The sequence below is a fragment of the Mus musculus genome, chromosome 2 (assembly GCF_000001635.26).
Source record: "Mus musculus strain C57BL/6J chromosome 2, GRCm38.p6 C57BL/6J".
Classification (NCBI taxonomy): domain Eukaryota; kingdom Metazoa; phylum Chordata; class Mammalia; order Rodentia; family Muridae; genus Mus; species Mus musculus.
The window spans coordinates 73754811-73778820 of NC_000068.7; the positions used below are offsets into that span (position 1 = coordinate 73754811).

Sequence of the window (24010 nt, forward strand, 5' to 3'; positions counted from 1 at the left end):
GGGTTTGAGTTTTGCACTCTTGCTCCTGAAGATGTAAGCAATAAAGTTTTGCCGCAGAAGATTCTGGTTTGTTGTGTCTTTCCTGGCCGGTCGTGAGAACGCGTGTAAGAATGAAAAAAATTACTAATTTTGTTTTTTAAAGATTCTCTTCCTCCTCTTCTATTTTCTTCTCCTTCCTCTGTTTGTGTAGCCCTGGCTGTCCTGAAACTCTCTTTGTAGATCAGGCTGGTCTCTGCCTTCCTCTGCCTCCCAAGTGCTGGGAAAAGACTCTCTTCTTTAACTATACAGGCTGTACACATATACCATGAGCATCTCTGGAACCCTAAGGAGTTAACAAACGCCATCAAACTACCAAACAGTTAACAGCACCAACACAATATAGAGAGTAGCAATGGCAATTTCATCAATAGTTTCACCATGAATCAAAATGTTGTAAGTAGTACATGAAACGTCTGTAAGCCACTGAGTGCCTTTCCACCTTCCCCTTCCCCTCCACTTTTTCACATGGTATCCTGGGATATTTGCTGGCCTTGAACTCCCTGTGCAGCTGAGCAAGACTCTGAACTCCAGAACACAGTACTTCTACATCCCAAGTGCCAGAATTATAGATGTGGACCACCATGCCTAATTACTAGATAGACTTTCTTTAGGGACCACAGCTTAACTCTTCTAGCATATCTTGGAAAACAGTTGTGTGAGCTTTGTGCTCCACTGTTTACTGTTTTCTCCTGAAAACACTTGGGGAGCTGGGCACAATGGTACAGTTGTAAATGTAGTACTCAGGAGACAGAAGCAGGAGGGTTTTAAATTCTGGTCTAGCCTGGACTACATATAGTTTAAGGATTAGCATGGATAGTGGGACTCTATCAAAGTAAAAACAGAAAGAAAAACAAAACAAACACACTGACAGTCCACTTTCTAAGTCAAGGACAAGTCTGTGAATGCCCTCTGAACATGGCAACCCACCAGGTCTGAAAGGGAGACTTAGTGAGGATGCCCCTCCCCAGACACCACCACTCTGTGGACAGCCTGCAAAGTGCTGAAGGAACTGAGAACTAAAACACATGAAGCTTCCCCAATTTCTCTCCCATGCAGAAAGGTCTCTCCTGAAGAAGGTCTTGTTTCCAGTTTAACATTAGACACACAGCAACAGCTAATCGGCCTGGATGACCAAGTCCTGTGTGCAGATACTGATCTCTGCCTCCCGCTTTCAGTCTAAAGAGGTTGTTACGGGATACAACAGTGTCGACCCAATCATCACTTCACCATCAACTTGGACAACTGTGCTGACAAAAGCAACCATCGACAATCTCATAGTAAGAGAGATTTGCCCTTTACAGGCCACAAAATTGAAAAAATGTATGTGTATCTTCCTGTTAAAGACTGAAAATAACTGGTCAACCTCAAAAATATATGTAAGAAGCATTCTGAGCTACAGACTATTGCTAACTCAGTTAAAATTACAAAATGATGGCCATCTCCTATAACCAGGCAAGACTTCCAATGGAGGAATTAGGACACCAAACCAGCCACAAAACCTTAGACCTACAGGATGTGCTGGGGTAAAGATGGAACAGAAATTGAGGGAATGGCCAACCAATAATTGGTCCAGCTTGAGACCCAAGCTATGAAAGTCCACCCCTTACACTATTCATGCTATTCTGCTATACTCGCAGACAGGAGCCTAGCATAACTGTCATCAGAGAAGCTTCACCTAGCTACTGATGGAAACAGATGCAGAGACCCACAGCCAAACAATAGGTGGAGTTTGGTGAATCTTGCAGAAGAGGGAGAGGAAGGATTGTAGGAGCCAGAGGGATCAAGAACACAAGAAAACCTACAGGATCAACTAACCCAGGTCCATAGGATCTCATGGAGACTGAACCACCAAGCAGGGAGCCTGCATGGGACCGAGCTAGGCCCTCTGAGCATGTTATAGTTGTGCAGCTTAGTCTTCATGTGAGACTCCTAACAGCAGGAGCAGGGCTGTCTCTGACTGTTGCCTGCCTTTGGATCCTTTCCTCCTACTGGGCTGCCTCATCTACCCTCAATAAAAGAGGATGTGCCCAGTCCTATGGCAACTGGATATGCCAGGGCTGTTTGATTTCCATAGGACGGAGTGGATGGGATGGAGGGAGGATGTGAAGTGGGGAGGAAGAACTCAAAGGAGAGTTAAAAAAAAATAAAATAAAAATCAACAAAACATGAATGTTTAAGCCTGAACACAAACTACAAGAATGTATTGCTGTGGGCAACCAAGCCAGCTCACCTTATAAATGTGGCTGCCACCAAGCCTTATGACCTGAGTTCAATCCCCAAAAACTACATGTTGGAATAAAATAAATAATTTCTATTAGCTGTTCTCTGACTTCCACACATGCACCATCATGTGTGTACACACACATATATACATTAAAAAAGAAAAAAAGTATTTCACTTTAAAAAGAAAAAAGTGTTCCCATGTTTTACAAGTTACTTGGTTTCTCAACAAGCACTTTTTTGAGCACTGTACTGTGTGAAGCACTGTGCCCAGTTTAAACACAGTAAGGACCAAAGAAGGAAGCTTTCCTAGAAGGATCTACACTTAAGAAAGAGGGAGAGGGAGGGGGAGGGGAGGGGGAGGGGGAGGGGGACGGGGACAGGGACAGGGAGAGAGGGAGAGGGAGAGGGAGAGAGGGAAAGAGGAAGGAAGGAAAGAAAGAAAGAAAGAAAGAAAGAAAGAAAGAAAGAAAGAGAGAGAGAGAGAGAGAGAGAGAGAGAGAAAGAGAGAAAGAGAGAAAGAGAGAAAGAGAGAGAGAGAGAGAGGTAGGACAATGACAAGGTACTAAACTACTAGGAATCAGTGTACTACCAAATGCCATAGGCTCAGAGGTAAAGTGACAAAATACTCAGAAGATAGAGAGACTACTTTTTTTGTTTGTTTGCTTTTGTTGTTTTGTTCTCTGTGTAGCCCTGGCTGTCCTGGAACTCACTCTATAGACCAGGCTGGCCTCGAACTCAGAGATCCACCTGTCTCTGCCTCCCGAGTGCTGGGATTAAAGGCATGTGCCACCACTGCCTGGCCTAGGGACTACTTTTGATAAGCAGCAGAGTAGAGAGAGGAAGGAAGGGGAGAGCCATAAATGGAAATAGAGAATAATCGGTAGGGCTAGGGAGATGGCTCAGTTTAAATGTTGCCATATGTAAATATCTGATTTGCAGGATATTTGATATTCGACCCCTATGAAAGGATTGTTGGACGCCCCTCCCCAAAAGGGGTCACAACTCACAGGTTGAGAAGCTTTAAGGGCAAACACTCTCTACCAAGAGTTAGCAAATGCCTGGGATCAGAGGTAGGGAGAACAAAAGAATAAACACTAAGCTCTGGGGATAGAACACACCACCTAAATGTTTACAGACAAACTAGAAGCATCCAGGAAGACAGTGCTAAGAGCAGGGACTCATTCACACTGCTCCTGCTGAGAGCCATATTCTTCCAAGGCAGATGGGAGGGGCAGCTCTTAAGGAGCACCATATACACCTGCAGCAGGGAGAACAGTCAAGGGAAGAGAAGAGCAAAAGCAGCAACGGAGAAAGATCAAATAGTGCAGAGAAATCAACAGGTAACTGAGAAGAGGCTACTGAATGCTGGCCACTGACAACACTTCCAGCTGCACAACAGCACAATATAAGGATAGCCTGTACTCTTCAAACTTTAGAAAGGTTCCTCTAAGCCAGAGGTTTTCAACCCTTCGGTGTTAACAACCCTTTCACGGGATCACCTAAGACCACCAGAAACAGATATTTATATTCATGACAATAGCAAAAGTACAGTTGTGAAGTAGCAATGGAAATATTTTTACGATTGAAGAACTGTATTAAAGGATCTCAGCATTCGGAAGGTTGAGACCCACTGCCCTAGGCTCTCAGAAAGGCCTTCTCATTACTTATGGTTCTTGCCAGTCCAGCATAGCCCAGACGTAGCAAGATGCAAGCCTACCATCCCTGCTAGCTAGTTCCCTCCACCTGTGGCACCTAATCAATCCTGCTATCTACTCAAATTCCCATTTGATAACTTATTGTTGTAAATGGCATTAATAACTTTATTAGTTCCTATTTAGCTGGCCAGCCCCCCAAATAAATGAGACAGTCCTATGACTTATTTAATCAGCTTTAGCACAATTATGGGTGATTACCCCTAAACTGTTATTCTACACTAGACTGGCTATTTCCCAGCCCCAACCCCCAAGTTACTCGCTGTTTTGAGTCTCACCCTTGTTATCTCTGCTCCATCAGTCTGTCCTGAGGGGACACTTCTCTAACTACGTGCTTCTGGTCCATTACATCTCACGGAGACCTCCCGCTCTGTCTCATTTCTCCTTTTCTCTCCCTCTCCCTCCCTCTCCCTCCCTCCTCTTTGTCCCTATCTGCAACCCCCAGCTGGTAACTGAAACTCCACCTACAATTCTCCCCAGCAATTGGCTGTAGCCACTTTTACTGAACTAATCATAAAAGATTGGTGAGCAGAGTTATATACAACATCATTTGGTATACATGAGAATCTTGGGATTGCACCCAGATTCTTTTTTTTTTTTTTTTTTTCGAGGCAAGGTTTCTCTGTGTAGCCCTGGCTGACTTGGAACTCACTCTGTAGACCAGGCTGGCCTCTAACTCAGAAATCCACCTGCCTCTACCTCCCGAGTGCTGGAATTAAAGGCGTGCACTCCCACGCCCAGCTGCACCCAAATCTTGAAGGGGAGGCAATAGTTAGCATTTGAAAACATAGCAAAACCAGACCGACACCCAACATTTCCTTTCTGTCTACAAATAAAAAGATTCTCTTATTATAATAAACAACATACAGTTGAACAACTATGAAAACTATTAGGTAAATTATATATTCACAAAGTCCAGTCCGTTTGTATTTGGCAATTAGGGATAAAGTACTCTGTTATCTATCCTATCTTGGTGAGTTCAGAGTTCTGAATCTAAATCATTTTCTATCATAGCTTGCATTACTAACCTAAAAACATTTTCTTAGACCTAAAAAAAATCTTGAATCCTAATTGACTAAATTTAAGCTTAACTGTCAGACTATAACTACTTAGTCTTCAATCCCATCAGCGACTTGAGAAGGAATAAAATATTGCCTAAGTGTGCAGGAAGTGCAGGCAAGCAGCTTCCACAACTATAGAAATGACAGAGAAGCTGGCTGCCTGGAGAGCCCCGAATGGTCATTCTGACATTGAAGCCCATCTTCAGCCTTCAGCATGTCTGGCAGACTTTATCTGGAGCGGGAATTATGAAGTGCTATCCTGCCTCGCCTTGCAAAGCTTGACAGATGACTTCCTTGTGTCCATGTCTGTCCATTTTGGACAGAATTCCATCTGCAGTTGAAACAAGGCCAGATTTTCCCCAGCGGCAGCTCGCCACATTTGAAGTGAACTCCATAAGGAGGTTATCTGACGTTAATCACCTTCTTTGAAGGGGAGGGGGATACTGCCAGGAGAGATCTGGCTCATAGTCTAAAAAGGCTTAAATTGTTAAAAAAAAAATCCTTAAATGCCATATTCTGTGAACCTCCAAGGTTTCTGAAGACCATCTATCTATCTACCCTATACGTAAATTGTTTGTTTTTAGAAATTTACTACTTGATTAAGCTAGGAAGTATATTTTGTGATAAACTAGTCTAGTATCTAACGTGACCAAGAGTTTGATTAACTACTAATTCATATTACTTAATTATCTTAAACAGCTTGAAATAGCAGCTTTAAAAGGGACTAGAACTTCATATTACATTATTAATAATCACCTAAGTACCCAAAATAAGAGTTGAAAACATGTATACAGGGGTTGGACAGATGGTTCACCAGTTAAGAGAACGGTCTGCTCTTCTAGAGGTCCTGAGTTCAATTCCCAGCAACCACATGATGGCTCACAACCATTTCTCCTGGGATCTTATGCCCTCTTCTGGCCTGCAAGCATACATGCAGATAGAACACTCATATACATTAAAAAAAAAAAATCTTTAAAAAAATGTATTCATAGTATGTTTTATACAAAGATCTATACCAATGCAACAAAATGCAACCTTAATATGTAACAATATACAAATATCTATAACAATGTAAGATTATTGGCTATAAAATATTCTTTGGTTTAAGAGTAGATTCAATAATCTACTTTTTCCTAGTCTTCCTTTATTATTTCTGTATCTACCCCTTTTTGCTATTACTGCTATATTATTTCTACATCTCCCTTTTCCTCCCCAACTCCTTTCCCTTTACCCGAGGAAGAAAGGATAGAGAAAAGAAAAAAAGAGAGAAATCCTTGAGTCTAGCTTCCTATACCTTTTTTTTTTAATCAAGACCATTTACTAACTTGTAAGCAATCCTTTTAGAGTGAGAAGCATCCATCACCCAATAGAATGACCAAAACCTACCCTCCCCCCTTAAAAGAATAGGACATTGTTCTCTTAAAATTGCTTCCTGCTGATTTTGGAGTGTAGGTTTTCTTTTGAGGGGCCCAAGATTAGGAAAATGGTTAGACTTAAGAAAGCTTTCTGTAGAGCCAGGCGTGGTGGCGCACGCCTTTAATCCCAGTACTCGGGAGGCAGAGGCAGGCAAGCCTGGTCTTCAAAGTGAGTTCCAGGACAGCCAGGGCTATACAGAAAAACCCTGTCTTGAAAAATCAAAAAAAGTACCCCGGAGCTCTTGACTCTAGCTGCATATGTATCAAAAGATGGCCTAGTCGGCCATCACTGGAAAGAGAGGCCCATTGGACACGAAAACTGTATATGCCCCAGTACAGGGGAACGCCAGGGCCAAAAAGTGGGAATGGGTGGGTAGGGAAGTGGGGGGGAGGGCATGGGGGACTTTTGGGATAGCATTGGAAATGTAATTGAGGAAAATATGTAATAAAAATATTTTTAAAAAAAAGAAAGAAAGCTTTCTGTAGCAGTTGTTGTCCACTCTCTATATGCTATGAAAATATAGTCTTAAATGGAGTCCAGAATGGAATAGTCTGTGATGCTAAATGAACTGAATTAGTTATTTTGAAGTTAATGTCCCCCCAAATAATCAAGATATAGCCCTAATGATCTTTTTAATAGAACCTGGCTATAACCACTTTTATTTAACTAGTCAGAAAAGATGACATGGTCATCTTAAGTATCTTTCTTCTGTCTTGGTAAGCCTCAGAATTCTTTCTTTAACATCCCTTCCCAATAGGAAACACAAACACACTCACAAACAATCCATATGTAACTACTCACCACATTGTGATGGGAAGAAATGGGTGAGGAGAAAGGGTAATCAGACGTGCAGAAAGCTCCACAGGGTACCCAGCAGCAGTGTAGGAGTAGACACCGCTCAGAACTCTTCCCACAGCTGAGGAGCCCCTTGCTCTTCAAGACCCTCCACTTAGGTAAAGCCAGATCCTGGAGTTCACCACAGAGAATAATATTGGGCCCAGACAGCAGCACAAAGAAGAGTTGGGAGTTTATTAAAATGAGATTTTTAAAAAATGATTTATTTATTTTATGTATATGGTCCTCTATTTGCATGTATACCTGATGGTTGTGAGTCACATGATGGGTTGCTGGGAACTGAACTCTGGACTTCTAGAAGAACAGCTGGTGCTCTTAACTACTGAGCCATCTCTCCAGCCCTATAGTGAGATTTTTCTTAACACAAAGTTAAACATGAAAGTTAGCAGAGGGGCTGGTGAGATGGCTCAGTGGGTAAGAGCACCCGACTGCTCTTCCGAAGGTCCAGAGTTCAAATCCCAGCAACCACATGGTGGCTCACAACCATCTGTAACAAGATCTGACGCCCTCTTCTGGAGTGTCTGAAGACAGCTACAGTGTACTTACATATAATAAATAAATAAATCTTTAAAAAAAAAAAAAAAAAAAAAAGAAAGTTAGCAGAAAGTCACTCAGGGGAAGAAGAAAAAAAAGCACAACCAAGAGTGAGGGTGTGGACTTCTCCCCCGGGAGAGTCCCAAGTAAGTGTCTTAGCAATATCTGTGCATACAATTTTGGTAGCTCTCAAGTTACATCTCAAAGGGTTTTTAGGATTTTTTTTCTTTTCTCTCTTTTATGATAAATGAGATTATAGGGTGACTGGAGATTACAAACAGATAAATGATAGGCCACAATGGTTGCACAAGAAGATTACCATATCTTTAACTATTAATGAGGTTTCTGGTATAAGTCCTAGAAAACTGAAGGTCAACAGCTGGAGAAGGAGAATGCTAATATTCTTACTCAAAAATAAAGCTCTATAAAGGGACAGTGTCTTCATGCCAGCAACGTTCAATATGCTGTGAACTGTATTAAGTTCTTGATCCTTAGCGAGAGACTTCAACCAAACCCAAAATAAGGGTCTCCTTATCCCTTTTGTGTCCCCCAATTCCCACTACCTGCCTCACCCTTTAAACTATCTTCAATTTCTTTGTACCCCTGAAACATTAATGGGGGGAATGTTGATAATTTATGACTAGTGCAAGAGTACCAAAATTAAGAGGTGCCTTTATTAATGGAAAGCAGGCCACGATCATAAAATAAGAGGAAACCAATTCAGGGAAGAAAAAGAAACTAATGACACAAAGCATTGAAAGTGAATGCCCCACAAACCGTTCCTATCTTCCTGCGCTATGTCTTGTGAATCAACTCAAATTCTTTCTGGACAAACAAGAGGTGTTAAAAAACAACAAAAACAAAAGCCTTTAACACACATGCACTATAAACGATTAAACACATACAGCAAAGGTCATGTGAAACTAATAGGCACGGAGCCCACATACTTACTATGACAAAAGACTGTACCCTTTCTACTTTCAGAGCTCTGAGAATTTGAGTCAGCAATTTTGATAAGGAATTCCTGTTCAACTTGATTATGTTCCCTACTGTGGAGGTAACACAGGAACAGACAAGTTAATTTATGTGCAATTCCTTTGTACTGCTAAAATGAAAATGAGCAATAGTTTAATGAACTGGACATTATTCTCTAAATATGCCAAATTCTTCACAAACATCTCGTGGTTGTGGACAATACCTGGTTGGCTGCCTGTCTGCCATCTGCTGCTGCAGCCTCCTCTGACTGCTGAGGCAGAGCAGCTGACCTGCACTCTGCTTCACTCTTCCCACAGCCCCAGCCTTGGCATATTATATACATTTTGCTTATCTGTTTCCCCTACTGTAAATATGAACAAGAAATAAAGCAGAAACTAAGACTTGCCTGGCACATATTCTGCCCCCAATAAATATTCATCAAATAGATAAGCAAACAAATTGGAGAACAGAAACAAACACCCACAGCCCTGGAGTTAATCAAAATCAAAATCATGCATTGGCTTCCTATCTCAATAAATAATCTACCCTCCTCAACCTCACACACTCTGTGATTTTTAGCATGGTTTCATTTCCTACTCACCACAGTCCATAAGCCCTTTCTAGCAATGCCTCACCCTCTTAATAAAACTGCTTTCTTTTCTCTTACAGTGCAATTCCTTCATTAATACTTGCCCTGTGTTCTGTCCTACCCCAACAAGATCCTCAGACTATAAATGAAAATATTTCAGTCTATATGGCGAATTAGCATGGTATTCTTCGCAGGTAGAATGCAAACATCACACCTCAGCTTTATCACCGTGCCATACTTCTTCCATACAGAAGAAACACTCAGCCAAGCAGAACCCTTCGATGGACACTTACAGCACTCACCTACGTCACTACAATCCTAAAGTCACCTCTATCAAGTTATTTCACAGCCATTGTGGAGCCAGGGACAAGATCTACATCAAAGGCGGGAACAGAAGAAACATGGAACGTGTGGTATAGGCTGAAGGTTGAGCGCTGATGAGAGAAACAGGACAGTAAAAGTCCTGTAGCTGCTTACAGAGCCGAAGGGACCCATTCAGTTTTCCAAATGTCAAGTCTGTGGTCAGAAAAATATATTGTAGTAACTGTATCAGGGACTGTATGCTCTGCAGGCCTGCCTCTCGTTAAGAGGTATCTGCAACCTCAAAGTGAAAGAGGAGGTCAGGAGGAGGAGAGGAGGGCAGCACCTGAGAGCGCAGCACCTCAGATCAGCTGCAGAACACTGAGCGGGCTGTGGGCCACACCACACCTGACTCACTGTCTCTGCTTCACATCACAGCTGACACCATAACTCTCAAGAAGCCCACCCTTTTCTCAACTTATAACAACCACTCAAAACACACAAGGGCATTTGTGTTCTTCGGGGAAAGGAAAAAAATGATCCACAAATGAAAATTTTTTCTTCAAGGTTCTTGATATAAAGCTATTCTAACACTACTGCACTGTGTTTTACAGTGGAAGAGACATTCACGCTCCTGTAATCCCACCACTTGAGAGACAGAGGCCAGACACCAACCAGGGAGTTGACTGCATGGTTCAAGATGGGCCTGAGCTACACAAGACTGTCTGATGAGAGAGGGAAATAAATTTCCTTTCATTTCAGCATATGTTTTTAAACTCAGATGGTCTTTTGCTAATTAGATCTTCACTGAAATCTACTTCACATCCTATTTAATATTCACCCCTTGCAAGTGTTGCTACAGCGTGTTCTTAGTGTAGTCATGAAGTACTTGCTTTTATAACAAAAAGTCAAAGGAGGAATGTAAATTATAACTTGTCAGACACAGTTTAATTAACATGGTTTTTCAATGTTTAATATGGTTGCCCTGTCCTCTTACTTTCTTCCTATCTTTCTTTCATTTAAGAGTAAGAATTAGGCCAGCAACATGGCTTGGCAGGTAAGGTCATTTGCCACCAAGACTGAGGACCAGAGTTTGAGCCCCAAAATCACATGGCAGAGGTGAAAACTGATTTCCACAGCTGTTCTCTGACCTCCACATGTGTGCTACAGTGTGCACATGAAGCTTGCAAGCACACACTTATACACACAGATAAAATAAAGAATATAAGATTTACATCAACCAACAACAACAACAACAAAGAAAGAATGAATGGAAGGAAGGGAGGGAGGGAGGCAGGGAGGGAGGAAGGGAGGGGGGGTAGGGGGGAAGGAAGGAAAGGAAAGGAAAGGAAAGGAAAGGAAAGGAAAGGAAAGGAAAGGAAAGGAAAGGAAAGGAAAAGGAGGTAGGTGGCACACACCTTTAATCCCAGCACTCAGGAGGCAGAGGCCAAGTGGGTCTCGGTCAGTTTGATGCCAGCCTGGTCTACAGAATGAGTTCCAGAACAACCAGGACTACACACAGAAAAACTGTCTTGAAAAACAAACAAGAAGGGGAAAAAAAAAATTTTTATCAACCAATAAAAATCAAAGATCTATATGCAGAGACTCATGCCTGTAATCCCACCATTTAGATTGAAGGAGAAGGTTAGCTCAAAAGCAAACATTTTACAAAGAAAGAAAGAAATATGACTTACAGAAATAATTTTCTAAGGAGGAAAAAGTTACGGTTTTACACAGAAGTTCAGTGTTTTGTTACATGTTGTGGGAGATACAGTTCCTCTGGGTGTGATCCCCTTGGGTGAGATTAAGGCAGCACCCCTTGGCCTCAGCAAGGGGAACAGTCTAGAGAGACCAAGCTACAGCAGCTCAGCCCAGCGAGGTCCTCTTTACTCAGATGTCTCATGAGAAGAACACAGTGCAACCCCATGCTACACCAACCTGGCTAAAGAAGTCAACAATTATTTTGCTTATGCCATCTCTTTTGAACTATTATTGCAACCTTATACACACACATACACGTACGTACGTACATACATACGTATGTATGTACAGATCAAAAACTATTTTTCTACCAAATTTCTTATAACTGCTTTACATCAATCTAAAATCTACAGATGTAGCTTTTGGAGCTCAAAATTAAAAGACAAATAATTTGTGCCTTCCTTTTTGAAACTGGGTTCACCGAGGAATCCAGACTATCCTGGAGCTCCTGATAATCCTCCTGCCTGAAACTCTCATGTCCTGGGATTACAAAGTGCACTACAACGCCTAGCTGCCTCCTCTTGTTATGCATGAATCAGATCTGCAAACTCTAAGGAAATGCAGTCTGGCCTGTGCCTCTGGTGCCACTACGTTTCCACACAGAGAACAACAGAGAAATTAAATGTCTATGTGGAAAGAGTGATGTTAAGACAGAAAATGTTGACAAAAATAGATATAAAAAAGTTAAACACTTTTTTCTTAACAACAAATCTTAGCCGGGCGTGGTGGCGCATGCCTTTAACCCCAGCACTTGGGAGGCAGAGGCAGGCGGATTTCTGAGTTCAAGGCCAGCCTGATCTACAAAGTGAGTTCCAGGACAGCCAGGGATATGCAGAGAAACCCTGTCTTGAAAAACCAAAAAATGAAAAACAAAAACAAACAAACAACAAATCTTAACTTTCTGTAACTGTACATATTCCCAAAGATTGGGGCATATCACCAAAGGCTAGGCTAGTTATAAAACAGTAACCTAAAGGAGCAGATGTGGGCCATCAATATTCCTTTACATATTGCACACAGATGGCAAACATCAATTATAACAACTATGAACTATGATTTTTTTTTCAGCTTTCCAAGTCAGGGTTTCTCTGTGTGGCCCTAACTGACCTGGAACTAGCTATGTAAGCCAGGGTGGTCTCAAATTTGGAGCACTCTAACCTCCAGGATGCTGGCAGCTATGATTTTTTCCCCACACTTTTACATGATACTAGATTAAAAGATAAATTTTAAAACTGAATAAAGAGAGAGCTAGCTCAGCAGTTAAGTGCACTTAATGTTCTTATAGAGAATCCAGATTCAGTTGCCATCATCAACAAGGTAGCTCACAGCCATCTCTAACTTCAGACTGAATGGTTCTGATATCTTCTCCTGACATCCACAGGCACTAGGTATGCACACGCATACATGCAGACAGAACACTGGCACATAAAACATGTACATCTATCAAGTGTCAGCAGACAGTAAAGAAAGCGGAAGTTTCTCAAAATTAGTTTTTGGTCACAGAGATCATACTGAAAGCACACAGCTGACCTGTCCTTTTGAAATTAAATTTTAACTTCAGGAAAGTCAAAATTTGCTAAATACATATCTCACACACACACACACACCATTTAGGAAGGACTTCTACAGAGATGCCTATAAGCAGTGTCAGGACAGTGACAAATCCTAAACAAACTAAGACAATCAAATTTTCTGTGGTGAAGGACTGAGAAATGATGGTTTCTTAGTAACTTTTCTATTACTATGACAAAAGACCATGACCAAGACAACTTTAATTTAATTCGGGACCCCAGTGACACACTTCCTCAAAAAAAGCCACACCTTCTAATCCTTCCCAAAACAGTTCCATCCGCTAGGGACCAAATTCAAATATCTGAAAATATCTGAGCCTAAGGGAGCCATTCTCATTCAACCCACCACATTCCCTAGCCCAGCCCCACAGGCTTGTAGTCAGACCACATGTAAAACATCAAAAGTACCTTTCTCAGCTTCAACAATTTTTAAAAGTACAAAATCTGTTCTCAGACTAAAAGCAACCTCTTAACTGTAGGCCCTGTAAAATTGAAAAGCAAACTATGGAATTCCAACATACAGTAGAACAGAATACATACTGCCATCTCAAAACAGAGGAATCGGGGCAGAGGAAGAAAATACTACACCAAAGCAAGACCAAAAACTAGCAGGACAAACTCCAAATCCTACAGTTCAGTGGTTCTCAATCTTCCTAATGCTGCCGCCCTTAAATATAGTTCTTCATGTTGTGTGACTCCCAACCATGAAATTATTTTTGTTGCTACTTCATAACTGCAATTTTACTACTGTTATGAAGGATCATTCTACTTCTAAGGAGTCACAACCCACAGGTTGAGACCCACTGTTACAGCTCCATGTCCGATATCAGAGGGCTCAGATGGCTCTGCCTTCTACTTTTACTGACTAAAACACACTTTCTCATGGCCTCGTTCCACACCCTGTTTGAAGCTCTCCTCAGAAGAGATTCCAGTGCTCTGACATCTTCAACATCTTGGGGTCATCCCCGGCCCCAGCAGCTCTCCGGAATCACCTTTGCAAAAGCTTTTCTCCATTGTTGTTTAGGAGCAGGAAATGCTCAGAAGCTGAGCTCCATGGGGTCTCGCCCTGAGGCCACCACTCCTGTTCCATTTTAGAGCAGGCCTTTCTTTAATCTCCTCATCCCTTCTAGCTCTGGAGTCTATAAATTTTATGGTGTGACTTTTCTCTTCAAACTACATTTTGTATTTCTTTCTGCCCAGCTTGCTCATTTTTACTGTAAACCCTAATAACAGTGATTACTAATAACCATGTGACATGGTCCATAGTTGGCTTGAAATCTTCCCCAGCAAGGAAATTAATCAAATACTTTTCAACTTAACCTCAGACAGACTGTTAGGATAAGGGCAGAAAGCAGCCATATTCATTGTCAAAATAGCACAAGAACGTTTTCTAGCCCAGTCGCTAATATTGTTCTCACCTGAAACCTCAAGCTGGGCTCCTGTAGTCCACATTGCTGTCAGCACTACTGTCTTCCCAGCCCATTAATATCCACTTACAGCGTTCATTCACTTTCCTAGTCCAAAGTCTTCCACATCCCTCTAATAGACAGCAGGGTCAGGTGTGACTTGGCAACAACCCATTCCTTGGTACCAGTTTCTATCTTAATGATTTTTCTATTGATGTTATAAGACATTATGACCAAGGCAATTTATAAAAGCAAGCATGTGCCAGGTGGTGGTGGCACGTGCCTTTAATCCCAGCATTTGGGAGGCAAAGGCAGATGGAGCTCTGAGTTTGAGGCCAGCCTGGTCTACATAGTAAGTTCCAGGACATCCAGAGCTATACAGAGAAACCCTGTCTTGAAAAACAAAACAAAACACACACGCACACACACACACAGAGAGAGAGAGAGAGAAAGAGAGAGAGAGAGAGAGAGAGAGAGAGAGAGAGAGAGAGGAAAAGAAAAGAAAAGAAAAGAAGAAAGTAATTTAAAATTACGCTTTCAGAGGGCTAGGGTCTGTGATGACAGAGCAAAGGTGTATTAATAGGAACAGCTGAAACCTTACATCTTAATTCACAACTACAAGAGAGAGCGAACTGAGAATGGTACAAATCTTGAAATCTCCTGCCCCCAGTGATACCACACCTTCAACAAAGCCACGCCTCCTAATCCAGTGCCACAAACTAAGCAGGTATTCATTAAGCAGGTATTCATGCATATATATACATACATACATACATACATGCCTCTGGGGGCCAGTCTCCTTTAAACCTCCACAGTTGGTAAGAAAGTACTTTACAGGTGACCTGTGATTATAAGAATGGCAACTACGTGAGAGCCGAGGTGGGGTAGCCCCAGCATCAACTATCCACACAGGACAAGCACTGCTCAAGGTTCAGTTGGACCTGTACTGAGCTCCCAGACGCATCACTGGCCTGGTAAAAACCACAGCCCATTAAGCTATAAATGATGAGATTCCTGCCAAAGGATGACCTGATACCATGGTAATTGACCCAGTTCTGCTAACTAGGGTTCTACAGCTGTGGCCTGACACAACATCCTGTCAGGTACAGCAACAAACAGGCATGAATTTGATAATCTCAGACTTTCCTATTATCCCAGTGACTACTAGGAAACAAGCACTCCCCCATCTGGTAGATTCCAGCAAAATGTCCAAGGTGTACAATACTGACTATAGAGCAGGGTGAGTGAACTTCGAGTCCTCTAGAATCCTGAGACAGTACCAAAGAGGGGGCCACATCCTGCATGCTGTAGATCTGCAGGCCAAACGTGCAAAGCCAGTAAGGTAAGTCTGTCAGAAACATAGATGACTATTTTTGAGATTTTAAAAACAGTGTCAAGGTGGAGATGTGACTCAGTAGAATGTTTGCCTAACACCAGTGAGGTCTTAGGCCCAACCACAAGTATAAAAAAAACAAAAACAAAAAACAAAAAGAAAACAAACTAAGTTTGCTCACTCAGCAGGTATTAACTGCCAAGCCTCCTGACAGGAGTTCAAACCGCAGGACTCATGATTGAAAAGAGAGAACCAAGTTCCCAAAGGTGTCCTCTGACCTCCACACAGTCACCCTAACATGCACTTCTTGCCTTCCTCTCCCATAAGCAAGTAAATTTAATTTCAAGAAAATAAAATAAAACGTATCAAAGTTGATACTGAGACATGGATTCATTTGAAAGTTGAGAAAGTTTCAAATATCTGGATTTTCAAGATAAACATTTTCTATGCATATGTGACTTTACAAAATGAAAAGTGATGGGCATGGTGACACACTGCTTTAATCCTAACACTTGGGAGACAGAGGCAGAAGGTTCTCTAAGTTTGAGGCCAGCCTGGTCTGCAGAGCTAGTTCCAGGACAGCCAAGGCTACACAAAGATACCCTGTCTCAAAAAGAAAAACCAAAAATCAAACCAAACAAATAAAAATTGGAAGTGGGAGGCTGGAGAGATGGCTCAGTGGTTACGAGCACTGACTGCTCTTCTAAAGGTCCTGAGTTCAAATTCCAGCAACAACATGGTGGCTCACAACCATCTGTAATGAGATTTGATGCCCTCTTCTACAGCTACAGTATACTTATTTATAATAATAAATAAATCTTTTTTTAAAAATTGGAAGTGGAACCCTTAGGGTTGGAGCCAGTAGGTAAAATCCTGCCCAAAGAATGAGACCCTGACTTCAATGCCCGGCACCACATCAGACAGTCAGGAGTGGAGGCCAGCTCCTACAGTCTCAGCGAGAGAGACTGGGGAGCAGGGTTCCAAAGGCTCTCTGGCTGGCCAGTTCAGCCTACATGGCAATCCCAGAGTCCCAGTGAGAGACTGTCTCAAAACGTAAAAACTAAGATAGGGAGCTGAGGAAGGTGGGAAAGAGGGTAGAAAGCGGATGACGTGCTTGTTGGGTGAGCATAAGCACCTGAGTTTGCACCCATGGAAAGCCTCTGCAACAGCACACACCTGGAAACCCAGCACTAGGAGGAACGGAGAGTGGGTGGGTGTGTGTGTATGTGTGTGTGTGGGTGTGGGTGTGTGTGGGTGGGTGTGTGTGTGTGTGGGGGTGTGTGGGTGTGTGTGTGTGTGATATGTGTTTCTGAGAGACTGCCCCAGGCTATAAATTGGAAGGAGATTAAGGAAGAACCCTTCTGACTGCCACATGTGCATGAACAGACGATCACATACAAAACAAATACTACACACACACAGAGACACACACACACACACATAAGGTAGGGCCGAGAGATGGCTCTTTAGGTAATGCTCTTACCTCTCATTCATATTTATCCTGAATTGAGACCCTCAAAACCCATGGGGACAGTGAAAATACGCAGATGGCTAGAGCTGCTGACCAGCTTGAGCAAAGCTCCAGCCAGTGAGAGGCCCTGCTTGAACAAAAGGTAAAAGGAATCTGAGGAGCTGCACTGAGGTTTTAAATGCACAGTGGCACAAACACATAATCACAGAGGATGGATCCCAAGCAATGGCACCTGAGGCTGACCTTTGACCTTCACATAAACACATACACATGAATATGTGCAAACACATACACACACAAACACATATGCACTGCATACTCAAAAAATGGGTGTACATGGGGCTGAAAAGATGGCTCAGTGGTTAAGAGCACTGACTGCTCTTCCAGAGGTCCTGAGTCCAATTTTCAGCAACCACATGGTGGCTTACAACCATCTGTAATGGGATCTGATGCCCTCTTCTGGAGTGTCTGAAGATAGCTACAATGTACTCATATACATAAAGTAAATAAGTCTTTTTTAAAAAAACATAGGTATACATATACACACAAAAACACTAAATAAGAGCTTCTAAATTATCTAAATTAACTTCTAGTAAACACCAATACAAATATTACATACATCAAAGAAAAGTGTGAATGAAAATTTACAACACAAGTTGTAAACTGGAGTATGGTCCAAGATACTCAAGATAGGCAGCAGTGGTTATTCTGGGAAGTTAAACTCCCAGCTGGTGAGCTCTCCCCCGAGACTGGCAGAGCACATTCATCTAACTGGCTTCTCATCCCCACACCTTCACCAGGATCTCGCAGAACCTTATCACTGCTCCTCTCCATTGGTCACCAAGAATGAATACAACTGGTGTCTCAGCGTTCAAGAGGCTAAGGCAAGAGGATGGCCAAGTTCAAGGCCCTATCTCAAAAACAAAACAAAAACAAAAACAGAAAAAGAAAAGAAAAGAACAGAACAGAACAGGCTAGGGTGTAGCAGGATAGAAGCTGGGGCACTTCCTCTACCACCTCTAAGAAGACTGAAATAAGGACAAGAAGTCCTTCTCTAACTCTTAGGTACTTCTCTTTACATATGCAAAAATGTTTTTGTGAACCGAGCCAATTAGATTCAATCCCCTAGTCTTTGCCTGTAATTCAATACCTCTCAAACTTCAGTGTGCACCTAAGAGAATCTTTGAGTGTCCCTTTAAAAATCCCTTTCACCCTGGACTTGGACAAAAGCATCTACATTTAGCAGACAGATAGATGACACAGGAGACAGGAATGATCTGCAACAGGACACAGTTAAAAACAGCTGCTGCTCCATCACTACAAAAAAGTGGGTGTGGTAGCTCATCCCTGTAATCCTGGCACCTGGGCTACTGAGTAAATTCTAGGCAAACCGAGGCTACAGAGTAAGAGTCTCTCAGGCTCTCTCAGTCCCCACCCTCTCTCTCTCTTTTCCAACCCCTACTTCTGTTCTGAGGTACCAAGGTATGCTACGTTCGCATTGTAGCAAAGTGTATTTATGCAAACTGAATTCTATTTTTCACAAGCACATATCAAAACACTGAAACCAAGTCATTCCTGCTGAGGGACGGGAACAGTTTCCCACACAGGTAACAATTTCATGCCCTTCTTTTACTTATTTCCACCTAGGTAAAGGCTTACAAGCTAAAAATCTTTTAAAAAGTGTATTGTGTCCCCAGTTTAACTGCCTTGCTTATCAGGAATGTCAGTGTTCTAGAAAATACTAGATGAGTACAATTTACTTTGAAACCCTTAAAAAATGCAGAATATGTCATTAGAAACCCGGACAGATCAATTGTTCCAATACAGTCTGAAGATTTCCTCTGGAAATCTTACTGCTGTGCATTCGCTGCAACAGTTGCTAACCAGCCACAGCCATTGCTTCTAAAGAAAATATAAGCTAAGGGTACAGTCTTATAGCATTTGTAACCTTTGTACAAAAAAGTCCCCATTTCCATTAAATAATGCAGATTAAATACAAGGTAAAGTAAAGATATTATTTTCCAGAGAAAGAAGAAACAGAAGTAACTGATGCCAGCAGCTGAATTCACTTGGAGGTATTTACAACAAAAAGCATTTATGGTATGTGACAACATAACTGTGCCTGGTCAGATGACATAATTAAAACTTAACTGGAAACTGGATATGCCGAATAACTTGTGAGAAATGTGCTTGGATATTAATAATAGGTTATTCCTAATACATCATTGCACCTTCCTACTTTGAAAAACTGAATTCTTTGCAAATCTAAGTTTTGACATACTGAGTTCTCTTGAAATGATGTACCAAGGTCTGTTTTTTGTAAAAGAAAAAGAAATGTCCCTTTTCAGTGCTTTTCCCCCAACCCACTGTCATTGCAAACTGTCTTAGCCATTGAAACAATAGTGTTAAGTAACTACATCCACAAAATATCACTTCCCAAACAATACAGTTACCTTACAGTAACCAACTTTCTTCTGCCCTCTTTCCTCAGAGCACACATTTTAACCAATAACAAATTAGGTTCACATATTATTCTTGTTTCCAATGCAATGTACCAAGTCCCCCCAAAATGCCCAACAATCCAACAGGAAGCAACACACGGACGGGGCAATTCTAGAGAAGCTAGGGATGCTCTCGCATCTTATTCAAAATAATAATAACAATAATAATAATAAACTTTCCAGGATCTTTATTTACCGACTTAGGGAAAATTGGTTTGCAAACAACTAGCCAACTTCCCTCTCAAGTTGGTATGTGAGAGAGGCACGGTGTGTTCACCCCGACCCCAGGACTGGCCCGGGAGCTCACGCCCATTGCCCTGCCTGAGAGGAGACAATGGGAGCGGCGCGCGGGGCCGCGCTCCAGGAGCCCCGACAAGGCGGCCCGCCCGCCCCGCGCCCCCCCAAGCCCGCACGCGACTCCGGGGCGCGGCCCACCCGCGGCGGGGAGCCGGGGACGGCACTCACCGAACAGGGTCAGAGCCATGGTGGAGCCGCGCCGCCCAGCGCTCCTCGCTCCCGCGGCGGCCGGCAGACGGCACCTCGGCGGGGCGGCGGCCCGGGGGGCGTGGCGCGGAGGCCGCGGGGGGCCGCAGCGAGGAAAAGTTACGCGCGCGTTAGCGAGGGGCGCGCCCGGCCCGCGGCAGCCCGGCAAGCCGCCGCGCGCCCGCACCTGTCGCCGCCATGGGCCCGCGGGGCGCGCGCGGGCGGGCGGACCTGAGGCGCGACCGGCCGGGCGGAGCGACGGCGGCCGGCGCTCACCGCGCACCCCGCGACCTCGCCGACGCCATCTTGCCAGAGCGCGCCGCATTCCCGCCAGCCCCTCGGGCGGCCGAGCGCGCGTTACCATGGCAACGGGCGCGCGCACGGCCCACGGGGACGCGCCCCATCCGCCGCGCCTAGAGTGAGGCTGCGCCCCCCACCCCAAGCCCAACAGGCGCACCCCCGGGGCGACGGCAACAGCCGCCCCGGGCTAAGCGGGTGCAGCTCCTGAAATCCCGGGATTTTTCTTGAATGGGATGGGATGAGAGAGCAGAGCGGAGGATGCTCGGGCTCGCGGGCAGGCGGGGTCTCCTGAGGACCAGGGTTCGTCTGAGGATAGAGCTCCTGCCGGCGCCCTCAGGGTTAACCGGCGAGCGGTCCCTGCCTGTGAATGCTGCTAACATTCCCTTGGGTTGGTGGAGCCCCTCTTGTTTCCGATCTGTATACCCGGAATCGGGTAATTGAAATGCATCGGGAATTATCTAAAATAACTGTTAGAAGGCAGGTGCTTAAAGCCACTGTGTCTTTTTTTTTTTTTTTTTTTTTTTTTTTACGTTATACCTTGTGGATGTTGTCTAAGGGAAACATCAGCGTTCCTCGCTGCCTGGCGAGTCTCTGCCACAAAAGATTCCCCGGAGCTTTTGGGTTTTATCTGACAATCACAGGCACTGTCTCTAGCTCTGGTGTTTTCTACTCGCCTTGTCGTCGCCTTAATTAGCGAGAGGGCATCCAACGCTTGAGGGTTTGGATTTTTGTTTGTTTGTTTTTTAAAGGCTCAACTGTGATGTTTTTCACTTTATTTCTCGTTGCTACCTTTGTTCTGTATAAAAATAGTCCTTTTCCCTCCTACTTTCTCTGTCTAGGGTTTGTTAGTGTTTGGGTGTGTAATCGTGTTTGTTTAATCTTCAGTCCTCATTTTCTCCTGCGTGCACTTCTTGTTTTGCAGGCTCCTCGCGTTCCCTGGTGTCATTTTTCCTCTTTTCTCTAAATTTCAACTAGTTATTGTGTTATTTAATATATCTCAGGAATCAAATCTTTATAAAACGCTAATTACTACCTCAAACAGAGTGCAGCTAATCAATCATCATTTCACAGCACACTCAAGCATCAGAAAAGAAGAAAAGCCGGTAGAAAGGAGGAGCCAAGCCTTTTGTTTCAAGCCAGTTAACTCAAAAAAGAAAGAAATATTAAAATAATCAGCCTGAGTGAACAAACGTCTAGGCACCTGATCTTACATTAAATAGATTTTCATTAGCTACTGGTATAAAAATATTTCTTGGAATCACCAACATTTTACAACATTATTTTCAATAATCTCCTTTTGATTTTATGCACTCCTCCCTTTTTTTCTTGAGAAAAAAAAATTACAGTTCATCAAGATAAATGAAAATTCAAGAAGGCTTTGTTGGACAGATTTTACAGCCATGATAGTATCTCTGCTGATCCAATCTGCAACCAGATAAATCAGTATCTAGAGAGCCCATTGTCTCAACCAGGAGTATCTAGAAGAAATACTTCCCTTCTTCCTAGAAAAGTACACATAAGCACACCAAAAAAATTTTTTTCACATCTAAAAACAAAAACTTTTTTAAAATCTTTCATTGAAATTTGAACAGATTTAAAGAAAAAAAAGAACAATTTAAGGATCCCCACCACCACCACCACCACCACCACCACCACCACCAATGTGTGCTTATTTAGTGGCAACCAAGAGGAAAAGCTGAGTCTTCTGCAGTTCTCCCAGACAACCTCCTTCACCACCCATCCCCCAAGCCTTTAGAGCATGTTTGGTTTGAATTTAAAAAGGAAAATCTGTTTACCATTAGAAGCAAAGAAGCAAGGTGGATTCTTTGTCCTCAGCGGTTTTACATTTGTGGGTCGACTTCAAGTTCAGGAGATTACAACTTGCCCTGAGTCTTTATTCACAAGCAGCTCTCTTCGGGACTGTATGTCCATGGAGGTTAAGAACCGAAAAGTGTTTATTTTCTTAGTTCAATTTAATGAGAGTTACCAGAGCACCAAGCCTTTGGATGTGAGAGTTCAGTTTGCTGGAGTTTTCTCTGCCTGTTGAGGAGTTACTCTGAGGATCAGTAAGAGGGCACTTAGTACCCCTCTGCTGTGATTCACCCACTGTGCAGCCAAGCTCTAGTTACCAGACCAACATTTCACTTTTTACTAACAGCAACCAAACAGAGCTAAGTCCAGTAATGGACCCAGCTTAGACTTTAGAGGAGACCTTCCCATTGCCTTCCTCTTGTCTATACAATACCTTGATAAAGCCACACTCAATAGAGACAGCTGTTTTTAAGAAACTATTGGAAATAATGATTAAAGTGAGTGTTGGCATCTTCTCAGAGCATCTAGCTCTTGCAAGGGACGTTTTCCCACTGACTTCTCTAGCAAACAAAATGCTTTCCACACTCAAAGTGTTCCCTCTTATAAGTAGTATTGGTGCTTATAATGTCACCCTAGCCATTAAGAAATAGTGTGCCTCTTTGCTTGCTTAGTTGGAAATAAAGCAGTAGCCTCCTACTTCACATTCAATGTGAGGAGAGTGTTAACTACCCAGAAGTGATTATTATGGGTGGTGACTTTGGTCATTTATAAACAAGGCAAAAAACGAATTTACTTTTCAAAACACACACGCTTCGTTCAAAAATTTAATTGTGACTTAGCAGGAAAGTAGAAGAGCCAGTCTGTTTGTAGTGCGGCTACTAAATGGCTGTTCAGTTTTAAACAAGGCTTTGGCTCTCTCTGTCCTTACCTCCCTCATTCATAAAATGAGAGGATGAAACCATGGGAGTTGATCAAGTCTGACATCCTTCTTGGTTGTGTCTGCCACAGGGATCTTTAACAGTCTTTAAGTGGATTGTGGATAAACTGGAAGATGATTGAATCTTTAACATATTTAAAGCAGTGTTCATGTAAAGTTCCTAAATGCTCAATGTAACCAAGAAGTCACACTTCTTAGAGCACCAACTCTCTTCTCTCACTAGTAATGGATTACACAACAGTGCTACATTTACAACATAAAGGAATCTTTTCCAGTCTCAGCAGTATTAAAATTGAATGTATGCTGAGAAATCTATTTTAAATTTACTAAAATAGTTTCTCACTTCTATCCAAATTCTGTTGAGTAAACAGAACTTAGACAATCCTTTAAAAGCGTTTTTGCATCGTGAACTAATGGCTTACTGGAGGGTTTTAGGTTTTCTTTCTTTCTTTTTTTTTTTTTTTTTTTTTTTACTCATTTAGCTTCATTCCCGTTGGTAAACATTGATTTGTTCTTCAGTTTTGAATGAAGCAGAAATTAATGAGGCAGCGTCTGTCTCACAATAACAAGTTAAAATTATAGTGCTTTATCTTGTCAACACAGCTTTAAACACTGGAATACCAGCCATATTAGCACAGTTCCCAAAATAGTGCAGAAGCTTGTTGTTAAAGGGAAAAGGTTGCGCAGTTTGTTTCTGCTAATTTGATAGAAGCATTTTCTATACCTCAGCA

General features: G+C 42.7%; 1 protein-coding gene across 11 annotated transcripts in view; it reads right to left on the reverse strand.

Annotated features, from left to right (window-relative positions):
- Chn1 (chimerin 1) overlaps nt 1-20557 on the reverse strand; it is a 164708-nt gene extending 144151 nt beyond the window's left edge. For 4 of the 11 annotated variants that reach the window (XR_003949984.1, XM_006498558.2, XM_006498557.2 and 1 more), the window contains exon 1: nt 20213-20557. Coding sequence is in view for 5 of the 11 variants with exons in the window: in XM_006498558.2 (XP_006498621.2) it covers nt 20213-20555 (343 nt within the window). In the remaining 6 variants the exon portion in view is untranslated. Of the gene's footprint in view, nt 1-7252; nt 7418-20212 lie in introns of all 11 variants that reach the window. The other 7 variants (NM_001166603.1, NM_001113246.2, XM_030246554.1 and 4 more) reach the window with 5 other exon arrangements.
- Nucleotides 20558-24010: the final 3453 nt, after the last annotated feature.